Source organism: Eleginops maclovinus, chromosome 12 (genome assembly GCF_036324505.1).
Source record: "Eleginops maclovinus isolate JMC-PN-2008 ecotype Puerto Natales chromosome 12, JC_Emac_rtc_rv5, whole genome shotgun sequence".
Taxonomy (NCBI): Eukaryota; Metazoa; Chordata; class Actinopteri; order Perciformes; family Eleginopidae; genus Eleginops; species Eleginops maclovinus.
In genome coordinates this window covers 13,779,562-13,807,301 of record NC_086360.1, presented here as the reverse complement: position 1 = coordinate 13,807,301, position 27,740 = coordinate 13,779,562, and the positions used below count along the sequence as shown (strand labels likewise).

General features: G+C 40.8%; 1 protein-coding gene across 4 annotated transcripts in view; it reads right to left on the bottom strand.

Moving 5' to 3' along the window:
• Nucleotides 1–251: 251 nt before the first annotated feature.
• fbxl17 (F-box and leucine-rich repeat protein 17) overlaps nucleotides 252–27,740 on the bottom strand; it is a 189,292-nt gene continuing 161,803 nt past the window's right edge. For 3 of the 4 annotated variants that reach the window (XM_063897996.1, XM_063897994.1, XM_063897995.1), the window contains exons 10-11: nucleotides 17,758–17,900; nucleotides 252–2,429 (exon numbers count right to left, since the gene is read on the bottom strand). In XM_063897996.1, the coding sequence (XP_063754066.1) occupies nucleotides 2,292–2,429; nucleotides 17,758–17,900 (281 nt within the window). In that variant the 3' untranslated portion in view covers nucleotides 252–2,291. The remainder of the gene's footprint in view (nucleotides 2,430–17,757; nucleotides 17,901–27,740) is intronic. The other variant, XR_010167013.1, reaches the window with a different exon arrangement.

The window sequence follows — 27,740 nt, the reverse complement described above, 5'->3', positions numbered from 1 at the left end:
CCATTTGCATTGTACCTGAGCATACAGATTAAATCTCTGTTAAATTATAATTCCACTGCATTTACAGTTATAGTCATTGAAGTTGAGATGCAATTGTAATGAGAACTCGAAAAAAAGTAAAAAAATAACATCCGATAAAATGTTTAAGCTGTCCACCGATGATGTGAAATGTGTGGATAAGTACTACGCTGTGATTCTGAACATTCTTCTCCGGCTTCAATTGCATACATACAAAAGTAAAAGAGAGAAAAAAGCTTGAAGTAGTGTTTTATTCATCTTTATGTAAATCCATTCATTTACGGTTGCCTCAACAAATCAGGAATCAAGTGTGTCAACATCTAGCAGAGAAGAAAGTGCATATAGGGATTACAAAAGAACAGAAACTGAACAAAAACAGTCCCGAGGGAGAAACTCTCCATCGGTTAAAGTCTACAACTTCTGACAAGGGTAAAATGAAGGTGTTTTTAATTGTCTGAATCTCTATATGCTGTAGAAAGTTTACAGTTCGACCCACACCCCTCAGCTCAGTACGCTATTGTTCATGTCTGAGACAGTGTGTGGAGGCTGAGCCCAGAGCAGGTTCACACCATAGAAAAATACCCTGGTTATTAGCATTTTTAACTGTACACTGCTGAGGTTCTATAGAAACAACAAACTTTCTCATATAATCTTTCAATGACCCTGGTTATTGGCCCAAGCCATTTTTTTTGTTTATTTTCTTTTTTTAAATCCTACACAACTAAGAAAGATAAATCCCTCCTTGCATTGCTACATAGCTAATGTTACAAGTATATGCTCAAAACCAATATCAAGCTAAGTAAATCCCACAAAGTATTATACGAATGCATCAGATCAAACAAAGGGCATATGGGATCCGATTAAACTCAAACATTTCTTCAGTAAATGATGGTTGCTAAATAGATGGTAATACCCTACTAACCACTTAAGGCAACGTTTCCTCTAACCTATCATCACGGTGGTTGTGGTTAATATTCTGATAACATGACCCAGGTTTTTTATGTAAAGGCAACTTCTATTTCAAGCATTATTTTATTCTGTACTGACTCAAGTTGATGCTCACTCAACCCTAAATGTATGCATGGCATTAACAAACAGCATTGTTCCCAAGTCCTACAGATCATCTGCAGCTAGTATATCTGTAGCCAAAAAAAAAACAAGATGAGGATCTTAATGTAAACATGCATTTTTCTGGGACATAACCAATGCTGTTTTCCTGCCATGAATTTACCAGGTGTTGAACTTTATTTTATACCGTGACAATGTGCATATTAAGTCACGGCAAAGAGCTCAGTCCTTCAAATGGAGCCTCGTCAAACATCTCAACATGTATAACTCCACAAATGCCTTTAACACTGTAATGAACATCCAAACAAGGAAAAAAAATCTACTGTAATTGGACAAAATAAACATCACAGATTTCTCAAATATTCCTCAAGTGAGGTCTGAAGCACTGGCAGTTCAGTTGCCTTCGGGTCTGAAGTTGTGGGATGTCGTCTCTGATCGGTCTTGCGCGATCTCAATGCAGCAGTCAAGTTCAGTTTGAAGGAAGTAAACACTGCAGGGGGCCAACATCGACACTGCGCTCAGGAACAACTTTTTTTTTCTATGCTCATTCAAAATATCCTGTCCAATTATACCTTAATGTCTTTGGACAAATCATGCGTTAGTTTTGGACCAGACCACCACTTATACGTCTTGACCTTTTCTGATACGGACAACTTAAAATGTACGAGTAATGATTACTCTTATCAACTGAGTAACTCTCACCTAAATAGATATCAAAAACACGAGTTGGTGCATTGCTTTGCACCAAAACAAACTAGTCACTCAAGACTCTGGTCAAAGAAAGCACACTATATTTTTGGATGTAATCTGACTTATTGAAAATGACAATGAGCACGATTCAGTAATGTTGTTGTTTATAAACTAAGATTGATAGACATCTCACTTAACTATAAAATACCCATATTTTTCTTAAATGATTAAAATTGAATATTTGCTTTGGATTAAACAAATGATGAACTGAACCTTTGTCTGTGAGTGTGAAGCTACATATTCACATGCATGTTAGAACAGTGGCTGAGATGCAAACATGACTGAGCTGCAAATATTGTGTGATTGTGTCTGTACACAAAAAGGGCCTCTGTGTGGCTGTGTGTGTGTGTGTGTGTGTGTGTGTGTGTGTGTGTGTGTGTGTGTGTGTGTGTGTGTGTGTGTGTGTGTGTGTGTGTGTGTGTGTGTGTGTGTGTGTGAGAGGGATCTAGCAGTAGCTACGAAGTGTTCGATGCGTTTGGGCTCCAGCCCATTTGATAAGCTCTCTCCAGGGTTCTCTTGCAATCCTGCATCACCGTGCTGAAAACAATGTGAGGGTACTGCACCACCAGCCTCTCCACTGTCTCCTCGTTCACCTGCAAAACACACACACCCACAAAGAAAAAACCCACACACTGTTTACATACTGATAAAATCATCATACTCAACACCATTACATATTTTAAACAATAGTTATTCTCTTTAGCATTTGCCATTTTTGGCAAATCAGGATCAATCCTTGCTCTATCTTCCTCAGCAGAAGTTCAGGTTTCAAGGAGTTATTTTAAACTCTCCATTATACTAAGCACATTTAGGACTTCCATTGTTGGATAAAAACAATAGTGGGGAAAAATCTACATCTGCTCCAATCTACATCACCTTTAAAACATTCGGCAGCTACCTATATGTACATTGATATAGTTTTGTATCCAGCTTTAGTAATTTCTCCTTTTTACACTTTAAAAGCGATTAAGAGATAGCTTAATAAAAGATTTACTACACATGTTTGATATATTAGGCCCATTGTCCAGGCCCATACCATGAGACAACCAATTTCACAATCTCTCCAGAGTCATTGACTCAGTAACAGACAAATTTCTATGGAGTAGATGTTTTAAAAAGAGGCAAAACAGATTAAAACCAAATAATTGCAACACAAATAATGCATATAGTAAATACAGTCTTAAAAATGCATCTCTTGACCATCTCTGCATCTCCCATGATGCCCTGTTGAGATAATCAGACACAAAGATTGAACTGCGGCGTGATTTGAAAGTGACAGCAGACTAACATGAATAAAATTAAATTTCTTAAGAGTGAACAATGCACGCATGCACGCACGCACGCCCACTAGTGATGCGCGGGCTGGCCCAAAACCCGTGGGTCCCGCGGGCTAGCCCGCGGGTCGGGCGGGCCGGGTTGTTTTTTCCGTGGAAAATGCGGGGTAGCGGGCGGGTCGGGTAAAAATCGCAATTATTCCAGCTATTATAGTTATATGTATCCGTTCATATGCTTGTCTTTTGTGTAAGGATAAAATGGGGTTTTCTCCCTCTCTTCCCGCTCCGTCTCATGCACCGCACACAGGCAGCACGTCAGAAGGCAGCAGCAAGCTGCGAGCTATGCCTCCTGTCAATCATTTGTTTAGCGAAAATAATAGCCTGCCGTGCATCTCCTCATAATTGTGAGCAAAACCCCTCGTTAATAGGCCTACCGTTTGGCAAATCACGACGTAAACTCACTGGTATCTTTTTTTTTTTTTTTCTCCCATTTTCGCGGGTTGGGTCGGGTTGGGTTAAAAAATCAGAGCGTAATTTTGCGGGTCGGGCGGTGCGGATTGGCTGTCACGATGGGTTGGGTTGGTGCGGGGGTTAAAAATCCTTAACCCGCGCATCACTAACGCCCACACACACACACACACACACACACACACACACACACACACACACACACACACACACACACACACACACACACACACACACACACACACACACACACACACACACACACACACACACACACACGACTGGACTTTGGCGATGGGTTTAGCACTGGAGGACAGCTGAGCTCACAAGGCTAATGAGGCCTTCGTGTTCTCACAGGACTAGAAAGACAAGCAGCTAATAGCTACTCCCGCACTTCTAAAACTGCCAGACCGTCACAGAGAACCAAGAGTGAGAACGCCTGAGAATCTGACAAAGAGCTGAGGCAGAGTAACCCCGGAGACCTAGAGGGGTTAACCGCAACCCACCCAGAACCAACCCCCGCCCACCGGCGAGCATGACACTTTCCAGGGGAAATGATGTATAAACACTCACACACATGTTGAGCACACAGTCATCCGTTGTTGCCAAAGCAGTGACAAAGTGTTCCACAGTTTTCCCCAAGCTCATTGCCCAAGAGCCCTTTGGTTTTTGGATTTCTTTGGAAGAAAAGCTTTGCTGGGTAACAGATCCCTGGCTCTCGCTCAGGGTATGATCTGCTTTGAAGTCATTTTCTCACTAATTCCTTCGTCCTCTTCATTGAACACATTTTGTGTTTGTGGGTATCAGCAATTCCTTGTCAAGTAGAGACATTGGGAAAATAAATGTATGGACACAGTCAGGTTAGAGCAGCAGAATCAGTGAGAGTAATAAGTGCACTTGAGTGAGCAGCCCACCGATTTTCAGGTCACAGAACAAGATGGAAACTCTGCACAGCAAATGTGAATTCAAGAAAACTAAAAAGCAACAAGAGCCTGCACTTTAAGAGGAAGAAACAGCAAGATGGACTGTTGGCGCTTGAGTCAAACACACAGGGGCATATAAAACTCGTTCAGGATACTTTCGATACAGGAAAGGTGACCTAAAATCAACACCACAGGATCAGGAAGTCTTTCGTAGTTTCGTCTCTTTAGTGGTTCTGATCACACACTGTCAGCCAATTAAGAGAAAAAGTGCTAAAAACTGTTTTTACTCAGTTCTCTCTCCAGCCAGAGTTGAAGAGTAAGACAAGAGAGACTGAAAAAAGCTTTGGGGAATTTGAAATAATACTCTGACAACTACTGAAAGGTGCATTAAATCTGCATGTAGGAGTGGAAATGAGAAAACAGGACATATTCTTTGAGAATTCAAATTATTATGAGATCACCTTTAAACTGCCTGTTTTAGAAAAATAAACACAATATTAGTTAAGCAATCATTTTCACCATTTTTGGATTTTTGATACTGCAACTTTTATTTACATGGTGCATTAAAGAGAACAAAATAATTAAAACCCCCCCGCAGAGTTGAATCCTTCACACATTTAAATCATTTTACTGGCTGGGGCAAAACCCTGTGAGCGTTTCTTGGGGGCGTGTCAATCCACCTGCTTCATGTTGGAAAGTCTGAAAGAAAGTCACTAACGTTGGCCAAAAAGTAATGCAAAAAAAGTCACAGCGTTTTTACATAATCTTGGTTAATTAGAAGTTTGACTTGTTACTTTTGTCCTTATGTTACAAACGAGCATATTGTAGTATTAGGTTGACCAACTGTTATATTGATCTAATAATATTTGCTCGATAGTAGATGGAAACATTCATGACAATCCTGTTAAAATATCTGTTAAATAAGGCTGAACCAATAACATATATTTCAAATAGATTCTGTAAGTAACTGATGGGCATTTATTTTTGGTTAATGCATACTAAATCAAAGCATATGCAACAAATCATCATACAATCTCTTCTTTCCCTCCTTTGGATTCGACCCAGGTGCCCAGCCAAAATATTGAGACGGATCCTGAATTTACAGTTTTTCAATAACTGTCTGGTCTGTTGGATCCTTTTCAACAAATTTAGCAAATGGCTCCAAATAGTGATAATTAGCTTGTATGTGGTGTTGGATCACTCTCACGCCTAGTTTCCTGTTTTTTTTAGATAGCGTTTATGTAAAAATAGCAGGAAACAAGTGAGGCCTGGCCAGATTTCAACAAGGGGACGTTGTGGTTTATCATCACTCTTATAAGCCATAAGTAATAGGGACGACCCCAAATCTGTTTTGTTCACGATAACCACCTGAAGTTGCTTACAAATATGCTAGAGAATTCCTCCATAGAGCACTAAAGCAGGAGAAGAAGAGCAGTAGCCTATAAATGAAGCCACCTAAAGCTGCTACTACATAGACAAGTTCAGTGTGTTATGACATATGGCTGAGTCTCATTAGCAGATAAAATGACAAACCCCCGATTGCCTTCATAACATATTATACTATATTCTTGAAAAGAGAATGAAACATCCCCCGCCTCATTAATCAGAGCTTAATTACAATTAAAACACATCTAAAGAATAGACCTGTCAAACTGATGGGAGGCCATAACATTCATTAATGCTAATGTAGTGCAGCTTCACTTGCTGAGCAACACAGCGCACACAGAATGAATTCCAATCAAAACGCTGAATCATTTTCTAATTGCTAGTTGTGTCAACGCTAAATGTTTATGTTGCATCAGGATCACTTTGATGAAATCATGAAAATAATAACTAGCCTGTTGATACAGAAGTCTGTATTTTTGTGTAGTTTTTTCAACTTTTGAGATGTAATGACTGACACATGGAACAGGCTTCACATTATTGGAAATCAAACATCTTATTATGAGAGGCAATCAAGTTGTAGAAAAAAAAGATTCGACTATCAATCAGATCCATGCCTGTATACATTCTAAATGGTTACAACACAGCATAGAAACCTAATGTACCTGGTTTAATTCATTGGCATCTCAGAATGACATATGCCTATGTCCATTTTTAAAACATTTTATTGCCCGCGGATAGAAAATCTTGCCGACAGAAAATCAGTTGACAGAGGCATTTATGCATCACTGCATCCATTAACTGAGTAACTGTAAATCTTTTCAGGCCTCAAAAAGGCAGCCTTTAAAATAAACCCCTCTCTAGCTATGTTCCCAGAGTTCACAGCTACAATCTTTCTTCCAGAAAGGGGATTTGTGCCCTTTGCATGGCTCTGTGGTATGTTGAATGAGACGTGATGACATCACCACACCTGCTTGGTATTTGTGGCTCCGAGCTGATGTTAGACATGAAGGTCAGACCAAAGCTGTGGGTAGCTGGCTGGCAGAGAGGAGAGTCTTCTGGTTACAGCACTAGTGCCACAGACTTCTTTAAAACTGGTGATTCAGCTGTTTCTCCCTACAGTGAAATTTTGTTACTGGGCAAAACTGCGCCTAACTGTATTTGTTGCTAGGCAACATAAGCTTAAAAAAGCTATTGGAAAGCAATGGGTCCTCTGTTGTTGGGAAAGGTGCTTAAGATATATTACTATGGAAGGACCTTTTTTTTCTTTTACCCCATGCATCCCTTATTTAATATACTGTACTGTACAGTATCCCCCCCCCAACCTGCTGCCAAGTCTGTAGGAGAGCCATATGATGGAGCAGATCGCTGCTCACTGATGATTCTAATCTTTGAGCAGCATCTGGGAGCCGAGCCACAGCTATCTGGATTGGGCCTATACTTATGATATTTTCCCCCATTTTAACTTCAAAGATGCTGCCCTGTAGATCTAAGTGCGCTGTAATGCATGCTGACGGGTAATGTGCTGTTGTCAGGGTTTACAAGAGGGCGAGAGAGGGATGAGGGGAAAACAAAAAGATACATGTCTGATATGCTGCTCCGCAAAAAGCATTTGAATAAGCTGTACAATATACGTGGATAGTTTATGGGGTTGTGTGTGTGAGCGGCTGTTGACAAGCAATCCCCTACCTTAACATGTGACGGCTGAAGGTAAGTGACAGGCTGACCTTTGCTTTCTCTGGGAGTGTTGTCTTTCTTAACAGTGAGCTCTTTCTTAAGTCTGATCCTCGATGCAAATGCACTGTATCACAACGTAAAAAACACATTTACCGCAAGCGCTGGGCCTTCCCCTAGTAAGCAGTGCAGTAAAACACGTCGTAAAGATGACTAATGGAGCAGCAGCGGCTCACATTCTCAGTGGGAAAAAGAAGAACAGGGTCGTAAATCGATAATCAGATACACAAACACGAAGATTCATATCATATTAGACCGGGTTGTGAGAACACCCTCTGAGTGCTCCTAGCAATCAATGGAGGGAAATGGAATAAAAAAAAGTGGGAGAGAGTTGAGGAAGTAGGGTGCTAAAAAAGGTTTCCTTCTGAACATATGAAGCCTACCGTGGACTCTACAATACACGGTAACAATAACCCTGAACACAAAACACTCACAGTTGACATTAAAAATTTCGGAGCTGAAAACTGCTGATATTAGAAAACAAAGATATGTTTAGTTGTCTGTTTGACAAAAAAACAATTTATTGCGCTATGTCTTTTTATTTCCTCTGTGTTGACTTCAGCTCAACCTGCAGGGTTCTTGTTTTTCTTTCCCATACATTTACTTTGACCATGTGGCAGCCATTGCCAGACCCTGTCCCATAAAGAGAGACAAATACAACCATTCCCTTTCTACTTCCATCTAGAGAGTGCATCAGTCAACCAGTAAATACATTTGGGGTAAATGTTTAAAAAGCCGGTTTAGGCAGCACAAGAATGCAGTGCATCAGGTCTTAGTAAAAGGCAGCTTAAACTAGTCTGGATTTAAACAAGTCAGATTTATGGCCTTCTTTAAACTGCTCAGAGGAAAAGCCCCTGTTGTAAAGTTTAGAAACGAGTGACTGGACCACTGAAAGATAGTCCTCTGTCTCTGATAAGAGGGACTGGTAGGAGGGAGGAATGAACGGGATACAAAGGAAAGGAAGCTGAGGATTCCAGAAATATAGAGACAGAAAAGTGGTTACGACAAACTTATGAAGGATTCAATATTCTAAATGAACTATTGATGCATTGGCTTGGAAGCTTAAGAATAGACTACTGTTTACCAAGGAAAGCCTGAGCTCAAACATTTTGATTTTGTCTCTGAAAAGCAAGCGACCCTCACAGAAATCTGCAGTGCATCGCTCTGAATGTGATTTTAGAAACCAGGTCAGGCACCGCTTGCGACAACTGAGGTCTGGTACCGCTCACAAACCCTCATCCCTGCACAATATCAGACAGCAGCAGAACTGAAAAGCAGAGTGTCAGTGCATACACCCACTCACACACACATGGAGGAATGGGGGCTCAACTGAACAGGGTCAGAGAAAGAGGTTCTGGAGGCCAGGTTTGTAAACCCTACACTCCATCACGCGTGACAAAGGTAACTAAAGGAATGTGTACGAGGCTCAGCACAATCCCCATTTCTACGCAGGCCTTCTTATCTCGGGAGACATGACCAAAACATTCCATAACTCAAGAGAATTTCACAATTCATTTGTTGGTTTCTAAAGATAAAGCTACATTTATAATTTGGAACTAATAATAACAGCTAATTAAAATGGAGTGTTGTGGTGACGTGGTGAATCACAAACCCTTAGAGTTTTTGATTTGGTGTTCTAGTAATCATACTCATAACTCTCTATTTTTTTGCATTTAAAACATTTAAATAGGTAGGTATCATAAAAAGGTAAAACATGACAATCCATACAACAAAATTATGCTTTCAAACACCCAAGAGTATTGAACCGCAGTCTCTATTAACTCACGTGGTGCATCATTATCACAGAAAGAGAACACGTCTTTTTAAAGCAAGCTATTCAGCTGTTTGGTAATTTGTCATTTTGATCCAATTATCCGTGGTTACATTTTGTATGAATTGTATATAATTTACGTCTATTATTATTGATTTCATTGATTTTCATTGTGTTTTTCCACAGGTCTCTTTCGATAGGGTCCCAACCTTCGGCACAGTAAAGAGTTATACTCTTTGACCAAATATTTTACCATACACAGTATGGATCTGACAAATACAATAACTGTCCAAATTTAATTTGAACATCTTTTAACAATTGTTAAAAATGTACACGTTCTCTGTTTGGGTTAAAACACACACACACACACACACACACACACACAGACACAGACACACACAGACACACACAGACACACACACACACACACACACACACACACACACACACACACACACACACACACACACACACACACACACACACACACACACACACACACACACACACACACACACACACACACACACACACCTTCAGTAACTTTTGAAACAAATTCCAGAGCAGCTTACTGGAGGTCAGACACAAGCAGAATTCCTTAAAGATAATCACAACAGAGCTACTGTGTTTAATTTTTTTTTTGCCTCTCATGACTCGCCTTGTTCTTCAGAATAAATAAAGAATGAGGACAGCTTGACCCTGTCCTTTCAAAGAACACCATGATACAAAATTCATAGTGACTCCTTAGAGCGTGGAGAGCTTAGAAAGTTACATACAGGGCAGTAAGCAACACTATGGAGTCTCATCTGTAAAACTAACGTTGGAGAGGACATTACAGGCACTTACAGTGAGTATCCTGAATCATGACCTAATTCTGAATGATCACAAAAAATACTACAGTGAAAGCCAAGTTCTTTTGTAACTTTTGTGCTATACGCTGTCAGTATAAGAACACATCTTGAGGTATTATACATCTGTATACCTTTTTTTACTTAATTTCTCTTTAGAGTGGTTATTTTTCTCACATGTTTCTCACCCTCCACACTTCATAGGAACAACATTTCTGACAAAAGGTATTAAAAGCATTGATATCCATTATCTACTCTGCTGTAAATTAAAAACCTGGACATCAATCAGGGGCTGAATCCATACCCCGCAACATATTCATTATGTTTTAAATCTGCACAGACAACATTCACTGAGGGGGCTACATTGTCATCAGCATTAAAAAGCTAATTCATCACGAACACAGTAAGACTCTGCGCCTGCAGGCTAAACACGAGCTGTGACCTCCTGTTGTCTCTGTCGGGAAGGAAAAAACGTATTGAGCCAGACGTTAGTAATAGTTTAAAAACATATCAGGATTGGCAAGTCTGAGTATCCAGGCCACACTGAGTTGTGTCTACTGTCTGTCCATGACTCCATGAGATTATGTTGACCTCCATTGTGATGTGTAAACAGTAGTGAATGAAGGAGGAAGACTAGGAGGGGGAGAAAGGGAGGAAAGCTGAAAGAAAAGACAGGGGGGCAACTTGGATGAACTAATTGAATGAACAAAAGATGTGAGCAGCATCCGAAAGTCAAACAACCTTGGATGTCCTTGCTTAAGGAAGGGCAGGGGAGGGAGTGACAGAGAGACAAAAAGAGGGAGTGGGGTAAAAAGAAAAGTAAGGACAAGGTGGAGGCAAAGAAACACAAGAGTGTGTATATGAGTGTATGTGAGCGGTTTAGGTCAAGTTTACGAGTTTGTGAGTCTGGAAGAATTTTGTTGAAGGGCAATTCTGAGATTCCCTTCAGATTCTCAGTGAACTCTGTTGTGGTCTCACTTTATTTCAACCTCTCTCCTTCACTGTCCCTTGCTCCTGCCCTTTAAAAACAAGATGAAGGGATGATCAGGAGGCGGCTTCAGTTAAGACTGCCAATCAATATGGCTCTTCTGTGTGGGATGAGACTCCAAGATTACACTGAAAAGCACAAATAGCAAATAACTCTTTGAAACTACTTTCCTGACTTTGAACATTCAAGCCGGACCAAAGCCTGGAAAATAAGAACCAGGGAATATATCTATCCTACACTTGATGCTGTGCATGCAATATCTTTCCCCTAATTCCTCCGCCTTTAAAACTAAGAACCCCTGCCGCTCAAATTAACAACACTCATCACAGAAAGTTCTGCCCAACTCCAAAACTCTCATTTCCTAAACGAGAGTTAAAATGCCCCCTAACTCTTCACCATACTTCATCTTTGTTTTCCTCACTCTAAACCTCCAGGCCCTGAACAATTAGGCCGTTGTTTATGCCTGCAAATTGCTGTGCCGTGCCTATCTGTGTATGGTCCCCGGCAGCTGGATGCACCGTTGGAACGACAATATTGATTGGGATGTCTGTTCTTTTAACAAGGTCTGTCTGGTTGCTCTATCTGGGGGTGCAGCAATGCTCATACCTGCTCCCTAAACGCGGCTCCACCTCGTTTCAGGTAATAGGAGAACATTTCAAAACTGCTTACAGAAAACACTTTTGCGGGTGCCATTTGTAAAGGGAATAGCCAGCACTCATTCTATTGCTTCATTTCATCTAATTTTACTTTTATTTTCTCTTGGTTTCTGTCATTTGTTTAATCATTTTCTCATTCTTCTTTGCCCTCAAAGCCACCCCTCGTTTTACTTTCATTCTCCCTCCTTCATCTGCTCCATTACTATGATAACTCTTACTCTCTCCACTAGCTGTCCCTGAAGGGGTCCAGTAGTCAGTGTTATTATTTTTCTAGTCAGGCTCCGTGCTGACACTGTGAGTTTGCTTCCTTCTCTGCTTCACAACCGGGACTGCCCATTTGTTTTCACTCTAATGAAGTAGAGGAAATGAAGAAGAGGAAAAAGAAGGATAAGAAGTGAGCAGAGGGGGAAAGTATTTAAGATGAGGGAAAAGAAAAGGAAGTCAGAGGTCAGGGAAGAGGAAAGGAGAAGGAATGGACAGGCGTAGAAAGAGGATAAGAAGGAAAAAGGGGTACCTTAAATGTAGATTTGAGCAAGCTTTGAAAAAACTACCAAAGAAAACATTCAACTGAAAAACGTCTAAATCGCCAAAGTGAGCAGTAGGGCCCATTATGGAAAACAGCAACTTAACACAAAATAGAGATATATGAAAATAGTGTCAAGATAAAGAGTACATTAGATACACTGTTCAGTGCATTCAGCTGTAAGGCTGTTTCTATGTCGGGACATTTGTCTTTACTTTGTGGTTAGCTAATACGAGATACATTTTACATAGCATTTAGTGAATTTGTGGGAGTTTGGCACATTTATGTGTATCTGTTTCTGTGTGCCCAGTGCAATGAGCAGTATATTGTTACATTGCTCTAATCTAATTTGAAAGGGAACTCTGCTCTGCATTTCACCACTAGAAAGCATATCCTAGATAAATAGATAATATTCCATTGTGTTCGTGTAAGTGTTGGAAGATTCCTCACACAGAGAGGACCTAACATTTTACAGCAAACTCACTGAGGAGCCAGCTTTTCAGTGACAGACGCAATGACATGTGTGGCACTGCGAGCAAAAGAGGATCTGTTTTTCAGAAGATTATGGCGCTTTTTCCTTGAGTCTTTCAGCTGAATACTTCAAAAAAAAAAGCCACAGAGGCAGGGCTGAAGGAAGACGAAATGAATTGATTTGATTATTTTTGGGTGAGTCTGGATCAATCGCATTCTTTCCCCTCGTCAGAACTGTGTCGTTTGGCCCTGAGGGAGGAAGGGTGTAATCATTGGAGGCAGGCAGAGCCTGCCATTTGCCCAGGCCTGGAGGGGTTCTGATTTCAATGCTCCATTATGAGCCGTGTTAACAGCAAATGACATAAATTCCTCTCGGAAAGAACACACACAGTTACACACAGACACATCGTATTTGAGCATGTATAAACACACTGAGACACAAAGAAAATCCTTCAGGCCGACAGGAAAGGAAAAAAAAGTCAGTGGGACAAACGCGCACATTCCTTACTATTAAAACCGTATATCACCCAGCCACTGAAAGGACAGTCTAAACAAGAAAATATTCTGACATCAACTAGACTTCACTTGGATCTGTGCTTGTGCTAGGTCTGTGTTTGTATAGATGTAAAAAAAAAAACTCAAATTCTTCATATCTGTCTAAATGGCATTGGACTTAAAAGTCGGGCTGCCTGGCAGTAAAATGTATACAGTACGGAAGCACTTTTGTATAAACTGTGACGGAGGAAATCGATCCTTCACACTGCTCCACATGAGGAGAGCCAGATGGATCCTGTTAACAGTTCTTAAATGAATTCTACACTTTCTAAGTCCTGTGACATTCGGGGAAGCTGTTACATTAAAATTCCCAGCGTTTTGACAATTCCAAACAAATTTACACAGACCGAGCAGAGCTGTCGAGGCGGAGAGCAAACTGGGTTGTCCGCACTGTGTGTCAAGGTTATCACAGGACTGTATTTGTATAAGACTGACAGGACCCATTCTGAAACCTAACCCCACATTAGTTATTGTGGGATGAAGTTTTTGGGGGTGGGCGAGAAGGAAAAAATGAGGGAGGGAGAGAGAGAGAGAGAGAGAGAGAGAGAGAGAGAGAGAGAGAGAGAAACTTAAACCATCATTTATTTTAAATAGCCAAATGTGGAGTGCAGAAGTTACCTGAACATCTGTAAGCCAGGCAGGCTAAGGCAGGCCAAATGCTGAAGAGAAGGCCCATTTCCTAATGTGATATTGTAATTAGCCGGGGTTTTTTTACCTACATGTTGCAGTTATTTGAACTAAATTCTTGCAAAATACACATCCTGAACTAAAACCAAGCAACATCCTTTTAAGGGCAATATTAATGTTGGAATATTTGCAATATGTCCAAAACACTGTCAACAGAGATCTCACAAGGACAAACACTTTGCCAAAGCAGACCACAGTGAGTAGATATATATAACAATTTATTTTTGCAAAGCAAACATTCACGGTTGGTTCGCAAGGCAGAATGATTTCAGGTTGGGGCCACTGTCAATGATCCCCTTAGCTACAGTATGTTGGCTTGGACAGTAGGTGCTTGATGGGTAAATATTGAGATGGTTCCTCAAGTGTGTAGATCCTGGGGCTGAGCTAAACAAACGAAGGATGTTCGGAGTGTGAGAGCAATTAAAGAAAATACCCTCCAAATCCAGAGAACATTTTTCTACACTGAAGCAGTTTTTCCTGGAATCTCCTCCTGTTATTGCCTTATGTAGAATGTAATCTTCAATACAGCTGAACAACCTAAGAGCCAAGGAGAAATGTGTACTAGACTGCAGAGGCTGGTCATTCACACTGTCAACACTGGGCTGAAATAAGAAAGAGAAACAAGCGTATGCATGGAGAAAGCTACGCCTTGCATCTTATTTTAAACAATGGAGAATTTAATAAAATGAGGCATGAGGAAAAAAATCTAATGGATTTGTCAACATAAAGAAGAGACGCTGTGGCCGAGAGAAATCTAAAGTTAAGTAATTTGCACAAGACTTTCATTATGTGGGAACCTTGTGGAATTGAGAGTTATCCTCCAGCTTCTGCATTTTCCCAGAACCGAATTAAGTGCAGAGATGAGATTAGTTTGCCCAGAGATTGAATTGGACATGCCTCCGGATTTTACTGCTGTGATACACAAATAAAGCATGATACAACTTTGCTCGATGCTGAAATGTCAAATGCAAAACCAGAAAAAAATCACGACCAAATTGAATGTGCTGCCTGTACTAAAAACGTACTAAAACATATCGATTGGGTTTATTAAAGAGACACAGCATGCAACACAGATTAAAACCACTGTGAAACCTTGTTAAAAAAGTTCACCAAATATTGGTCAAAACAATTATATTAAGTGTGTAATTTTATTTTATTAAAGCCACTTGACTTCCTCAAGCAAAGAAAAGAAGTGTAGGAGCAGTGTTGAAGCGACAGTTATACAAAATAAAAGTCACACAGTCAAATCAGACAACAGCCAATAATAACCCTGTCAAAGTGACCTTGATAAAGATATCCAACAGCCCCTATCTGTGGGTATTTCCGGAGAGGAGTGTCAGCAACAGTAAATGCCTGCTGTCAATTTAAAACAACTTTTTTTAAAAGAGAAGTCTTTAACCGAGGCGAGTGAAGAATCTCCGGAGAAGAGCAGGGGGGGGCAGGATGTTTAAAGGAAGGAGGAGAGGAGAGAGATGAGGTATGAGAGTGGTCACTTCTGTCCCTGGGCGTACGTGTAGATAACCAGAATTTTCATCAGCTCTCACCTTTTTGACTCATCCTGTAGCTCTAATTTTCAGAATGACCTCAGTAATAACAATATACTCCTCTTTATCTGTTTCCCTCTGAGCACGCTCTGTATTACAACCATTCCTCTCTCATCCTGCTGAAACTTGACCTAATGTACTGTAACTCCTTCTCACACCTAGCATAATAAAAAAAACAATAACAACAACAGCAACAAAGAAAGTAAGAGCGCTGGCAGGTTTTTTCCTGAGAAATGGGTGGAGGGGACCAACATGCCGAGAATTAAAACAGTGATTCAGAGCTGGTAATGTTCCTGACCTTGGAAACTGTCAAACTCTTCTATCTGTTCAATTCATACTCCAAAATAGTACAAAATTACAGCTTTATTTAGCTCTGTCATCACCAAATGTTCCCCTTCAAAGCACAGAGGGAATAATTATTTAACTTTCCATCCTCCAGGCAAAATTATGAGTATGAATATCACATCTGAAGAGAGAGATGGAAAGATAAATAAGGGATGGGAGAATGTGTTTAGTTGGAAGGGCAGGAGCATGAAAGAGTAAAGTGTATTGAAACTAGGAAATATTGTTATTCCAGGAAAGATGTAGGTCATTCCAGAACAGAGTTTTTATTACCCTGGCTGTAGATATCGATTGTAGGGTCACTGGGTCGGCAAGGCAGAAGGGAAGTAAATGAAAATGGAATCTAAGTGATCACCTGCTATGTAATGCCGTTTCTCTTTATTACGCTTAGATAAATATGATAGATACACATTCATGTCTGCAATAATGTGAATTGAGTGTGATGCTTCATCACTGAGATCCTACATATGGGGTCACTGTCAGAACCTCATATGTTTTAATTTCATTACAGCATAAATAGATAAATATGATACACCGATGTTCTTGTCGCAGTTAACGATCTCCGGGCAGGCATTTTTATCTGAAAAATCCATAGGGTCAATCCTTAGGCCACGGCACGCAGATACCACTGATTTTATAATGTAGGAATAAAAATGATGAGTTCCCCACCCGGTGTAAGAGCCTCAACTACAAGTCAAATCTCTCCTCCCTCTTTTCTTCCCTGCCAACTTCTACAGTACTTTCACTTTTTACTGCACAGCACGGGGCATTACATTTGTTTAGCCATAAACCCAAATGTAAAATTTAGCCTGAAGAACAAAAGGCTCATTAAAGCTTACTATTGCATTGACCATATGCAGGCCTACCAGCATTGGGATTATGACCTGTGCTGTGTAGTACACTACAGAACAAGAATGCAGGCTGTAGAATATCAGCACAGGCTAAAGTTTCTGGGTTAGGCAGCTGCTCACTTTCCCTTCCTTGTCTGCCCTCATCCCACTCATGTCAGACTGAATGATCCCACACTAAGTGGATGCATCTGTGTGGTAGCAGCTCCACTGGGCCAATTGGAGAGGTGGGAGGAGTTGTTACCATGGCACTACAACTAAATGTGCTTCTATCAAGTTGGTGATTGGACGGGTTAGAGGCCAGATGAAGGTTTAAGAGTGACTGGGTTTGTCAGACCCAGAGGCGAGCAGGTTTGAGAGGGGTCATTGTGTCCCTTTTTTTTCATTTATCACCAAAATGTCTGATGGATACACAATGCACAGCAGCGGTGACTTAGCTAATACATGTTTGAACATATTGGTAATTCTTAAAATATATGAACGTTTTAAATTATGATTTATTTTCAAATATGTATTATGAATAACTCACTTTGTTTGATGATAACAACAATATTTTATTATTGCCCCGCTTTACTAACAATAGCAACAGGTTTGCAATCAAGCAAACTGAGTCTGATTGCACACCTGTTGCTATTGTAATTACAACTGGGCAAATATACGATATTTTGCACACATCCCACCACATACCCATGTTACCCACATTTAGAGCACAAGAGGGCGGTAACAACTATTATAAAATGAGACTGCAACTAATGATAATTATTATTATTATTATGACAATAATTTAAATTCAGCAAACTCATGTTTTTTTCTCAACATGACAACAAATAACAAACAACAAAGCATACTGTACTGCACTGACAGGGAACCAGACAGCAGCAGACATATCGGGCTGAGCCGTGTTACCTTGTCACATCTCATGAGGCCCAGGTAGCGGAGGGACTTGCTGCTCTGAGCGATCTGTGTGGCTCCCTGGTCTGTAATGTCCTTACACCAGCCGGCATCCACAGTCTCTATGGTGCTGCTGTACTGGCCTATGGCTATCAGAGCTGTGGACATAGGAGGGAGAGCGAGAGAGGGATAAGGGTAAGGAGGGAGGAACAAGAAAAGGTGTTAGTCTGACACCCAATCTCATGGAAATGTAGCAGCATTGGCCTCCCAAAGAGACGCACAGTAATTCCAGATGGAGCCAGTGTCATCTGGCCAGCTGTGACAAATATGCCAATGTTTGCACAACACCTTGAAATTATACACACACACAAACACAAAACTAGACTGCTGCAAGATTCATCCATTAGAGCGTTGGCACAAGTCACAACACTGAAAGGCAATGACATCGGGCCAGGGGATGATGTCATTCTGATGGTGTGTATGGGAGAGTGTGAGTGTGTGTTTGTCTGTGTTTGTGTTTACTGCTGGTAGATAGGGCAAAAAAACATTGTGCCAGGGTAAAGAGTATCCACAGAAACAAATATTGGTGTCAGTGTCTGGGGGCTTTGTTACAACCTAGAGCATGTGTGCATAATTGCACACATACATGCACACACACAAACAAACAAACAAACAAACAAACACAAACCTAGGAAATAGGTTATTTTAATATAGTCTTGAGTCATTTTTAAGCGTATATCAAACTGTGCAGCGGACAAAGCAGGTGAGATCAAATCCTCTGTTATCCATCTCAAATAAAGACATACTCTCTGTTGCATTAACAAACAAACATCCAGAGACACAACAATCTTCCTCATCAATCTTTGACACGTCAATCGTTGGGCAGATGGAGGAGACCTGTGCGCCACCAGTCGATTGATAGTGCTGCTCAGTGATCGATTGGTAAGGCCTGGGCTTTGTTCTCCCCTCTCTCACAACCACCCCTAATGAGAGTGGGACGGGAGGAGGTGGAGCGAGGGATGAGAGAAAGATGAAAGGAGGGAGGTGAAGACAGAGAAAGCCTTTGACAGCACCTTCAAATACTTACTTAGCCCTGATGTTATTTTTTCATTTAGGAAATCCATTTCACTTCAAACTTTTTCACAAACAAGATTAAGACTCAGAGCGGCAATGAAAAAAAGTGTTTAAACTTTTTATGTATACAAACGTGTTAATGTCTAATCTCTACCTGTCTACGCTTCTAAAATATTGCTGTATTTAATAAAATGTAAACATAGAATTAACTTGATGTCACTGCACATTGGGTTAGACTTGCTGTCCAAGAATGTGCTTGTGCGTGTGTGTGTACATGCATATGAGTGTGTGCTTACACTGCCGAGCGGGAGCTTGTTCCCGCAGGAGAAGGGAAATGAATAATCTTAGGCTTTTTGAATCAACTGCCTGTATTTAACCCTTTTTCCTCATGTCCAGCTGGAGCTATGTAATGTAGAGTTTCCACACACACACACACACACACACACACACACACACACACACACACACACACACACACACACACACACACACACACACACACACACACACACACACACACACACACACACACACACACACACACACACACACACACACACACACACACACACACACACACACAGTATACCATCACCATCTTGTGTACAGTAGGTAACATATGTAACATATAGCCTTGGGCACTTGGGTGCTCCACATGTGGTTCCCTTTGTGCTCCAGCATGCTCTTGGATGCCATGCATAATGGCACATTATGACTGAACAGGCAGTAACATTGCTTTGAAGCTACAGAATGTTTCATGTAAAACGGCACCATGGGGAAGAGGCTCCATCAGGCCAGATGGGTTCACAGCACACGGAGTAACCATGTTGTTTTTTTGACTGGATCTGACCCGGTAAAGCATTCTTAAAATGGAGATGCCTGCATTTCTCTATGTGTGCTTGAGTGTGTGTGAGACTAGAAAAACGTCAAATAGGTGAATGGCTCCCCATCCTGTTCCCCTTGTCATGTCCAATCACATGATCCCAAACTCGATTACCTGGGCTCAGACCTCTCGTCTGATGTTGAGACACACATATTGCTGCTGTTAAAATCTCCTTGCAGTGCGATTGGGAGTTTTCTGAGAAAGAGTGAGATCAAATAAAAGAGGAGAGCTTCACAGTTAACCGAATCCAACAACAGAACTCCCTACACTTCCCCTTCGACAACTCCAAGTCCCTGTTTCTTCCACTTCACCGTTACTTCTTTCAACCTGACAAAGTGAGAGGATTGAAGCTGACAGGGTGCCTACCACAGAGAATGTTTAAGAAGTGTGTGAATATATTGGCCATGCATTTCCTGATTACTGGGCTGCACTTACCTAAGCACACAACCTTCCTGCTCGAAATTAGTGAATTACAGGCTTTTGACTTTATAAAGAAAAACATGTGGTGGTAAGAGACAGCTTCAAGGAGAAAGAGAAGAACTAATAACCCTAAACAACATATTGTTATGCTCTTACGTTGGTCAACTGGAGTCAGATAATGGTTTTGTCAAAATGAGCCAAGTGTTAGGCTATTTAGACTAGTTTAGTACTCTATCTACACGTTCATCTGGTCGCCATTAAGTCTAATATCCCTGTGTGCGCTGCCTCTCTCCCTCTTCCTTTGATCCTCTATCAGGAGACTGTAAAGTCCAGCTACTCCTGGTGGCAAATGGAAATCGTTGGCTACTTTTCAGAAAGAGAAGAGCTTTAAGGGAAACCTCTTAACTATAATCAAACACAGTTTTGTTCACCTTGTCAGGGATGGAGAGGGCAATTGAACCTTTGTTTTAGAAGATAGGGTAAATAAAAGTACAAACAGAGATGTGTAAAGAGGTGTTTTATTTTTAAATAAAGGGTTTCAAAATTCTTTGACTGGCAGTGTATAAGTGACCATAGGAACAGGAAATTCTCTTTCCTGACTGACAAGGATTTTCTGTCTGAGAAATAGATGAAGCGATATGCAAGAGAAGTTAAGGTGAAAAAGAGGTGGAAGATTCAGAGGAAAAGAGAGCAGAAAATCCCATTCTGGCAGCAGGAGCTGTGACTGAGTGGTGACTACACACTCACAGACGGTAATGAGGACACACTCTGCTGCCCGGGCTGGAAATGGCTTTCGAATCTGGCTCTGTCTGTGTGTATTGTGTGTTTACACTCCCTCTTTAGTGTGAAAAAAAACCCAGAGAGACACAAGGATTGACCTTAAATCCATGATATCATTCATCTTCAGCATGGCACATTTCACCTGTCTTTTACTAAATCTGTCATGTGGGGATAAACTTATGTCATCATGCAAAAAACATGTGGGGATCGTATTCTAAACCAACTGCTAGAGTTATTTAAGCAACTGGGATATGGGCCAACATCTTACTAATCAATCACCAAACAACAAATCGATCAGTGGATCAATATAAAGTGTCATGGACCATTTAGTCCCTTTAGGAACGCTATTCCTGTGTCAAATACTGAACCTGCAACCACTCATGGTAAGTTTGCCTTCCAATTCTTTTACTAAGACTTTCTCAAATATTAGATTTGAAGGGGAAGGCACTGCTCATAGCTCTGAGTGAAGAACCAAGGTGACAAATGTCGAGCAGAGGTGAATAACCAAGTAAAACCTCAAATCTTCGGTGTTCCATTAACTTCTACATTATCTCTAGACAGAGATTCATAACCTATTACTTTCCCATATCAGGCACAAGCTGTTATCAAAAGCCATAAATAGCGGATTTATCCAGACAGAGGAGCGGCTCTGGGGTAAAGTAACCACATTCTTAACAGAGGGGTCATAAGTTGGTCAATCCTGTGATGACCGCAACGTGAGAAGAAACCTTCCTTAATCAGCTTATTCCACTATCTCCGTACCTGACCTCAGAGCTTCAGGGGTTAAGCATCTTTTACAGGCTTATTAGATATTCACTTATTACATTCTCCTAAATGATGGTGTGCCATTACTGCTATCTTATTGCTCTGAATCCATCCCCAGGCCTGTCTGCTGTAACCCTATACACCATATTTTAGCTGCTGATGAAGACAGAATGCTTACGAAAGACATGATGGTATATGGTTAAGATTTACTGTGGTGCAGTGTGTGCATGTGTGCAGTGTGTGTGTGTGTGTGTGTATAAATATGGCAACAGGGACAATGCAAAAACGGCTTATTATGGCTGATGTATTCCAGAGAGCACAACTGTCATATCTAATGTGAAAGACATTCACTTGGTTCTTTGTGTTGCGTTTAAAAACTTGGCCTCAGCTTTGCCTTCTCCACTGTGCTGCTGCATGCCCAAAACCAAAAGAAACCCCCTTTCACTTCTTTTCCTCCGAATTACTGTAAGTAACAAGGGATGCAAAAGCTATTTTTTGGGCAGAAATTACAATCTGTATTTTTTCCTTCCAATTTAGCAAATAGTCTTACCAGTACTGACATGGAGTTTTTGCAAGGAACATGGCCAAGTTAGGTTCAATTCTGCGGTTTCGTGTTCTTTAAAGAAAAGAAATGACAGTAATGGTGCAGGACTCAAGTATGTCCAAGCAGGACTGTGCTGATTACCGGCATACTTACCCAAGCTTTTCTCATGCTGAGTCAACAACGTTTCGATGAATTATCCGTGAAAAATTAGGGTGAGTTTAAGGTATTTTAAATTTGTCTTCAATGGATCCAATAACGATTATTTTGTATGGACAAAGGTGAAGGACTTTTCAGATTTGTACATTCATTATGGTGTATCATTCTTGTATCCATTCTCTGTGAATAAATATATAAGTATGTACATGTGTGTATGTTTCCTTGTGTGTGGGTAACAGGTAATCATTTGTTTACTGGTTTTAACCATGAGCAGTAAAGGAAAAATGCTCCCACAGGATTGTGTTTACATGATTGTACATACACATGCATGAACACATATGCACACCACACATGAGTGTAAAAACTGTCAGGAGACCTCAATGAGCACCATGTGGGTGTCACTTACTTCCTTTGATGCCTATCTGACCTGGCCCAGCATTGGCCCCATGGTATGATTGATTAACACACTATGCTGACCTTCAAAGCACCCAGCCAAACTGACTAGGGTCAAACAGAGTACCAGAACTAATTCAGTAAACAACATATCAAATAAAGCTTTTGAATCACACACGCAAAGAGAAAGGAGAGGCTCTGTTTTGTTGGCCAGTGGTAGGCTGGGAATGAACAAATTAAAAGCTGTGAGAACTAGAGGGAACTTGAGAAGGCATGCCGACAATCCCTCGTTTGAGAGGAGACACAACCCTGCTGGGCTGTGGACATGAACAAGAACTTGATGTGACAAAAACCGAGCCGCTTCTTCCAAGGCAGAGCAACATATTCAGATACAAATAGAAGGAAAGGGGAAAGCGAATAAGAGAGAAGGAAGAAAATGAGAGAGGCAGACGTTCAACGAGGTGACGTTCTTTGCCCTGACATTTTGGGCAAACGCAATCAAAGGCCAGGGGAACTGAAATGAGCCAGGCTCCACAGAGAGACACCGGAGAGAGGAGGAACAGATTGAGTGCGACACAAGAAGGAGGGAGAGCACTTTATGGTGGGACATGCTCGATCTGGGAAATTAATTAGCCAGAGGGCAGGGAGAAGGCTGTGTGCCTCCTTGTGTGTGTGTGTGCGTGTGCGTGTGCGTGTGTGTGTGTGTGTGTGTGTGTGTGTGTGTGTGTGTGTACGTGTGTGTGTGTGTGTGTGTGTGTGTACGTGTGTGTGTGTGTGTGTGTGTGTGCCTGTGTGTTAGTGCTGAGGGCATGGGCATTTTCCCAATAAGCCTCTGATCTGATGTAAACCAGCTGACACTTAACATTTGTGGCAGTGTGTGCTCGTATGGTTTTATGTGTTTCGTATGGAGTGTGTGTCTGTATGTTTCAGGCAGAGAGAGAGAAACAGAAGCAATCAGCAGACCCTGAAATGTTTAAGTGGTGAGGTAAAGACAGTACAAGTAATACGTGACTCTTAAGTTTCATGGCACATACATACACACACACACACAGACACAGACACACACACAGACAGACACAGACACAGACACAGACACACACACACACACACACACACACACACACACACACACACACACACACACACACACACACACACACACACACACACACACACACACACACACACACACACACACACACACACACACACACACACACACACACACAGTTTTAGTAGTTGATGTGTGATAACCTTCTGGAGAGGATGTGAAGTTTGGAGAGGAAGATTGGAAAGGTGAGTGAGTGGCAGCGAAAGGGGGAGATAGAGGGGAAGAGTGATGGGCAAGGACAGATAGACAGAGTAAAGGGGCGATAAGGAGAGATGGAGCTATCACAGGGGTGACCTACAACAGCCTTTCCTTCACCACTGAATACAAGAACTCGCCACCCATTCACACACACATTCCCAGGTCAACGAGACACTTAAGAAGTCGGCATTATTCATCAGGACTCAATTATGTTGAACACACTATGATCTACTCTGAGCGCAAAGGATAGGAGGCACTCACATCTGACATACTCTTATACTTCTAAGAACTTTTTAAGAACAATTCTTAGTACTACTTGTGCACCTCCAAATTCGAGTCCAATGCCTTTTGTGTCCCTCTATACTCTGCCACTTCAGTCAGCCTTATCCTCTCTTAATATGTGTTAGCTCTGAGTACATAGCATCTTCTCGCACTATATTACACTCACAGACATCACTGGTGTTACCAATTGTTCCCATCTTATTGATTTGTATTGCAAATAACATCATCTAATAAATGAAATGTATGTGTATAATATATGTTGAAATAGTGTGTTTTATATCTTCATCTTTCTTCTTCAATATAAACAGGGAATAAAAAAAAACACACACGCACTTATCCACACGCACACGCAAACTAAGTTCCCATTGCCATCAGCAGTAAAACCAAGATATTAAGCTCTATTTCAAACCAACAGCACCTCTGCACCTATGCACCTCTGTTTTGACAATATTAATCTCTTCAACTTTTCTCTCTCTCTACCCCCTTTGTCTCTTTCTCCATTACTCTCCCTCTTTCTCTATTTTGGATTGTGTATAACAGGAAACAGCTCTCGAATTCTGACACCCCAGACAGAGGGGCATAAAGCTTAACAATCTCAATTTAAAATGAGAAGAGGAGAGAGGAGCAGAGATGAAGTGAGGAAGTGAACAAGCGGAAAGAGGACGAAAATGAAGACAGACAACATTCTGGTAAACTGCGTGTTGCATGTGTCTGACTAGAATTAACGTAGCATAGCAATAGTTATGGCTTTGGTTATGGATTATGGCTAATCCTCTAGCATAGGGAGCAGGTCTTAAAGGTAATTACACGCTACTATTGGATCCAGAGCCCAGAAATGGGCCTCTTTTACATCACGCTTATTAAGATCCAGAAGAAAACTGGCTGCTCTTACACTGCCTGAACAGAGAACAGGTTAACACACCATGGCAATCTCTGCCAATCTTAATACTATTTAAACCTGTCTGAAGGGTTAAAAAGCGTTGTTGCTGGGTTATCAGCTGTTCTTTAGTTTGTTATGGAAAAAGACAGAGCACGGCTTCAGGATACAAAAACTCTCTTTGTTTAGTTCTGTAATCATTGGGACTAGGAATTAATTTAGTCATCAAAAGAAAAGCAAAATAGCTTGCCGTTCAGCCACTTAGGGTAATTAGCAGCTCCACTCTGTTCTTGAATATCACCAACACTGAGAGACAGGAAGATGGACACACTGGAATGTTTATTTAAGACATAAGCCATACTCTTAAAATTTTTTTCTTTTCACCCTTTCCTCCTCGAAATGCCCCTCTGACTCTCTCTTAACACACCGTCAGCACTCCAAGTGCCACTAAGTCTGTTTCGATGCCTTATCTCGAGCCTTTAACAGTCCACTCTGTCCGCTGTAACCCTGCGGGAATCATTAACCAGACACAGACTTCCTCTTCCCTTACCACTGAGAAAATCCTCCAAATGTTTGTGTTTGTGTGTGTGGCATGTTCATGTGTGTGTTTTTCTGTGTGTGAATTAGGGTCTACTTAGCCCCGAAACAACCATAAAACAAATGACTCGATACCAATTAGTTCAAAAACAATTAGGTTAGTAGACCGTTAATATCAGGCAGACCCACCCCAGGAAAAGCATAGGTTATGCCTGTTTCTTTCCTCAAGCCAGCACCAATACAAACAGCAACAAATCTAACCTTGACAAACAGAAATGAATAATGTATCCAACACTGGGAGCAGGTAACATGGTGTCAAATAAGTGTGAAAAAAAATAGCAACAATAGATAGTACATGTAATGTCATTAACATTTTGCTTTTCAGCACTACATTTTATTTCACCCCAACTTATAATTTTAACTGGGATTTTATCTTCTATTTGACCATTTAACGCTACTGTATATTTAAGGTTACCTTAAAATCAAACAAAGATCTTAAAAACTAAAGCACATCCAAAATCTCAACATGGAAAAGTCAAAAACATTTTTACCTTAGTAGAGAAGCATTTGAATTGTTTAAAAAGATGAGAAAAAAGTTGGATAAGATTATTTTTTCAAGTAAAATTGTGTCATTTGTGTCTGAAAAGAACACTTGTGACATTCAAAATGCTCTTTCTTTTCTCATCATTCTCCATTGGTCCCACTTTGGTCTCCTTTATACAAACTCCCTAATGGCTCATGAGTCAGTAACAGCACGTCGTCAGGTCTCACCAAAAGCTCTTTAGCAAAGTTTAAAGCTCCCGTGATGTTTTCTGATCGATACCTGGCCATAACTCAAATCTCACGTCAAGTGCCATTACTGTATGGACTACACACTCACAACCGACGTGTACCAATGCACACACACATACCCACATGTACATTTTCATGAGCTTAGACAGTGTTTCTGATCAATACCTGGCTATAGATCAAACACCTTTTTCATTTTATGGCTAACCTTTCCCAAGGCTCATTTGAGACGCATACAGAGTAACTCATGTCTTACTCGAGACTGCTGCTTTGACTGCGTCTATGAAATTGATAAGTGCTCTTAAATGCAAAATGACAGTTTAAGAACCTTGTTTTTGTGCCGCAGCATAGTCAGAATGACTCATAAAAACACAAAGCACTTTTCTTTAGAAGGTAACTCCATAGTCAGTGCCAAAGAATGAAATACACAAGGCCAAATGTACAGCTAAAGACTTGAAACTGCTTGAGAATTCTTCTTTAGAGGATTATTAGTCCAAATATAACAAGGGGAACGGCACGCTAGGAAACTATTTCCCCCTTATACATTTCATTATATGTAGAATTCTGGAAAGAGATGAGTTTTTTTCCACACAAATATTTAATGTACCTGAATATTACTGACTTAAAACATTCTCCTGAACGTTTAGTCCTTACTGACAGCTGCAACAAATGTATTTTAATTTGGCTGGAAATACAATCAGTCAAGAATGTTATCGAGGAAAACTTTAAAAAAAAAAAACTTTAAAAAAAAATAACCATGCAGTGAAAAATATCTTTACTTTGTTATTTGTTTATAATTTAAAAGTTTGGCTTAGCAAGCAGACAGGGGCCTACATTTCTAGCTATGTGCCTTTTGTAGCTTTCACTCAAATGTGGGCCATTGTATTGTGTGCCTAAAAATCACAGCGTCTCAACCCCTCAGACTTCTTTACTATCAAGCTTCTCATCTACTGTCATCCTGAATATGCCCAGCAGTCTCAATCTCGCCCAGTTGTTTTTGTGTCTTGGACATGTTCCAATAATTTATCCTTTTCTTTTCTTTACTCATCATCTCATCTCTTCTCATATTGTCCTTTCTCTCGTCCTGCTACCTCCCCCCCTCGTTTACTTCTGCGCCTCCTTCTTCCTTCCTCTCTCTAATGTTTGCTTTCCCCTCGTCCTCCCCCCCATCTTTATCCTCCTGCCAATC